At 39.1% G+C, this 2,753-nt stretch overlaps 2 protein-coding genes across 2 annotated transcripts in view; one reads left to right on the top strand and one right to left on the bottom strand.

Moving 5' to 3' along the window:
- LOC104780799 (inactive LRR receptor-like serine/threonine-protein kinase BIR2) lies at positions 647-2,048 on the top strand. The gene has a single exon (XM_010505340.2). It carries the CDS (start codon positions 1,016-1,018, stop codon positions 1,850-1,852), a length of 837 nt encoding a protein of 278 aa, XP_010503642.1. The 5' UTR covers positions 647-1,015; the 3' UTR covers positions 1,853-2,048.
- LOC104783966 (pentatricopeptide repeat-containing protein At3g49740-like) overlaps positions 2,260-2,753 on the bottom strand; it is a 5,183-nt gene continuing 4,689 nt past the window's right edge. Inside the window, exon 2 of the mRNA XM_019244699.1 lies at positions 2,260-2,753. Within this exon, the coding sequence (XP_019100244.1) occupies positions 2,418-2,753 (336 nt within the window). The 3' untranslated portion in view covers positions 2,260-2,417.

The raw sequence follows: 2,753 nt of genomic DNA, 5'->3' as shown, positions 1-2,753 counted from the left end.
GGGGGGGGGGATAATACTAAGTTATACATAGACGTATTACAATTAACGTGGTCTACTACTACGCACAAGAATGAGGTTTTGCATTGGGATTTACAAAAGTTATGAACGGGCTGATAATGGGCTCACAAGTAAAACGATTCTTCGTAGAAAACTACACATCTGCATGATGTCAACTATTCAATTCAAAGAGGTGTTTACAGAACAATTTAAAAGTAAATCTTATTAATGAATTGTAAATGGAAAGTGAAAAGAGTGTGACGCAACTAAGGACCACTCCTACAAAAAAAATTATGTGAAATTGGTTTAGCTAGTGGCTATTTCTTGTTCGGTAAACAATATGCTTGTGTATGTAAAGCTTGTTTTAAACTCGCTATATCATATATGATATGACTCTCTCTACACATGGTTCCCAATTAGTGGACCAAAAATGAAAAATCTATAATTTTTTTATATAGAAAAAAACTTAGTGAATGGATGTCATGATTTTCTTTTTAAAACGATTTAACTAAATTTATTCAAAAAGTTGAATCTGTCACACTATAAAGATGCACATACTGTCCACTGCAATATTATTGTTCTTTAACAAAAAAAAAAAAAAAAAAAAAAANTAGTTACTTTTTAAGTAAGAAGACCAAAGAACAATTCTAATTTCTATTGTCAGTTGATCTCCTTACTAAAAAGAAAATGGATGGCATGATTAAGATCTAATCATGACTGTTGATTCTACACAATTTATACAATAATTAAAGTTGAATATATTCAGCTGAGTATAATTCACACCAAGGCAGAGACCAGAGACCAGAAGACCCAACACAACCAAATTCAATTTAATTTTCCCACCTCTTATCCTACGCATAATACCTCAGTCCCCTGCTACGACACGCCCTTACCCATTACAATTTTCTTCTGTGACCGTTTTTTATTTTTTTTGGGGTTGAACACACTAACCTCACCACTCACATGAAAGTTCCACTTTCTTCTTCGTCAACCATTTCGAAACCTCTCTGAAAAATCAATGGCGAGGAGTCACCGGTTTAGCAACCGGTTACTCCTTTTTATCCTACTAACATTAGAAACGGCACAACGTCCAACAACAGCCGATCCAAACGACGAGGCGTGTTTAAAAAACCTCCGTGAAAGCATACAAGACCCGGCGAGCAACCTCCGTAACTGGACAAACTCCGTCTTCTCAAACCCATGCTCAGGCTTCACCTCATACCTCCCCGGAGCTACCTGCAACAACGGAAGAATCTACAAACTCTCCCTCGCAAACCTCTCCCTCCGCGGCACCATCTCTCCGTTTCTCTCCAACTGCACAAACCTCCAGTCCTTAGATCTATCCTCAAACCAGATCTCCGGCGTTATCCCGCCGGAGATTCAGTACCTCGTCAACCTCGCCGTCCTTAACCTCTCGTCTAACTATCTCTCCGGCGAAATCACGCCGCAGCTCGCTCTCTGCGCTTACTTAAACGTGATCGATCTCCACGATAACCAGCTCTCCGGTTCGATTCCTCAGCAGCTAGGTCTCTTAGCGAGGCTGTCTGCGTTTGATGTTTCGAACAACAAACTCTCCGGTCAGATCCCGACGTATCTGTCGAACCGAACCGGGAGTTTCCCGAGGTTTAACGCGAGCTCGTTCGTAGGGAACAAGGGACTGTACGGGTACCCGTTGCAGGAGATGATGATGAAGAGTAAAGGCTTGTCTGTGATGGCCATCGTTGGGATTGGGTTAGGGAGTGGCGTGGCGAGTTTGATGATTAGCTTTACTGGTGTTTGTTTATGGTTGAGGATTACTGAGAAGAAGATGGTTGAAGAAGAAGGTAAGATTAGTCAATCTATGCCTGATTACTAAACTAATTTACGGCCAACGATTACTAAACTAAAATCATTCTTCATTTGTTGAGTTTTATTTTATTTTTCGTTTCCTATATAGTTTTTGTTGTTGTTATTATTTATGTTTTGAGTTATATTTTAAGGAATGAGAATATTCTTTATGGGAAGGTGAAGCAGAAGAAATAGGATAATGAATTAATTTAGTTAAACTGAGATATGTTTCGAAATAACAATGGAAAGGATTTGTGTATTATTGGTACTAACGGATAGTGCGGGATTTATTTTTTTTGGTTTGTTGAGAGACGAACAAGTGGACCAAAATACTGATTTGGGTACCTTGATGCCAGTACGTTGTGTCAGTACTCAGTAATAGATGAAACGGTGTGTTTTGTATTCTATAGATAAAAAAAATGATACAAGAGCTACTTATGATCATCATCATTCATCATTATCCCTCCCACTCAATCAAGAAGAGAACTCATGATTATGCTTTTTAAAAATTTTGAATTATCTTTCGAGTAAATTTTGAATAAATAGAATGAAAAATAAACCGGGTCGACCGGTTAAAACCTAAGTTTATTCGATTACAATCTCATCCAGCTGCAACCTCGTTGCTTCATAGCTCCTATTGAGTTCATAGCTTCTCTAGCCTCTTCTGCTTCTTTCCACAAACCAGCTCCTGCGTAAATATTCGACAGTTGGACATAAACCGATGGATCATTCTTCTCTTTCTCCATTAGTAACTTGGCAACCATCTTCCCAAGCTTCAAATCTCCATGAGCAGCACAAGCACTAAACAATGCCCACCACACATCTACACGAGACCCGATGCTCTTCTCGCTGATCTTTACCAAAGTTTCCGCTTCATCGAGGTGACCAGCTCTACCAAGAAGGTCAACTAAGCACGAAAAATGATCCAC

This window comes from Camelina sativa, chromosome 4 (genome assembly GCF_000633955.1).
Source record: "Camelina sativa cultivar DH55 chromosome 4, Cs, whole genome shotgun sequence".
NCBI lineage: Eukaryota > Viridiplantae > Streptophyta > Magnoliopsida > Brassicales > Brassicaceae > Camelina > Camelina sativa.
This window is presented reverse-complemented; position numbering and strand designations above follow the sequence as displayed.

What these genes read in the sequence shown, in the direction of transcription:
- LOC104780799 (XM_010505340.2), top strand. Translation starts at nt 1,016, where the DNA reads ATGGCGAGGAGTCACCGGTTTAGCAACCGGTTACTCCTTTTTATCCTA.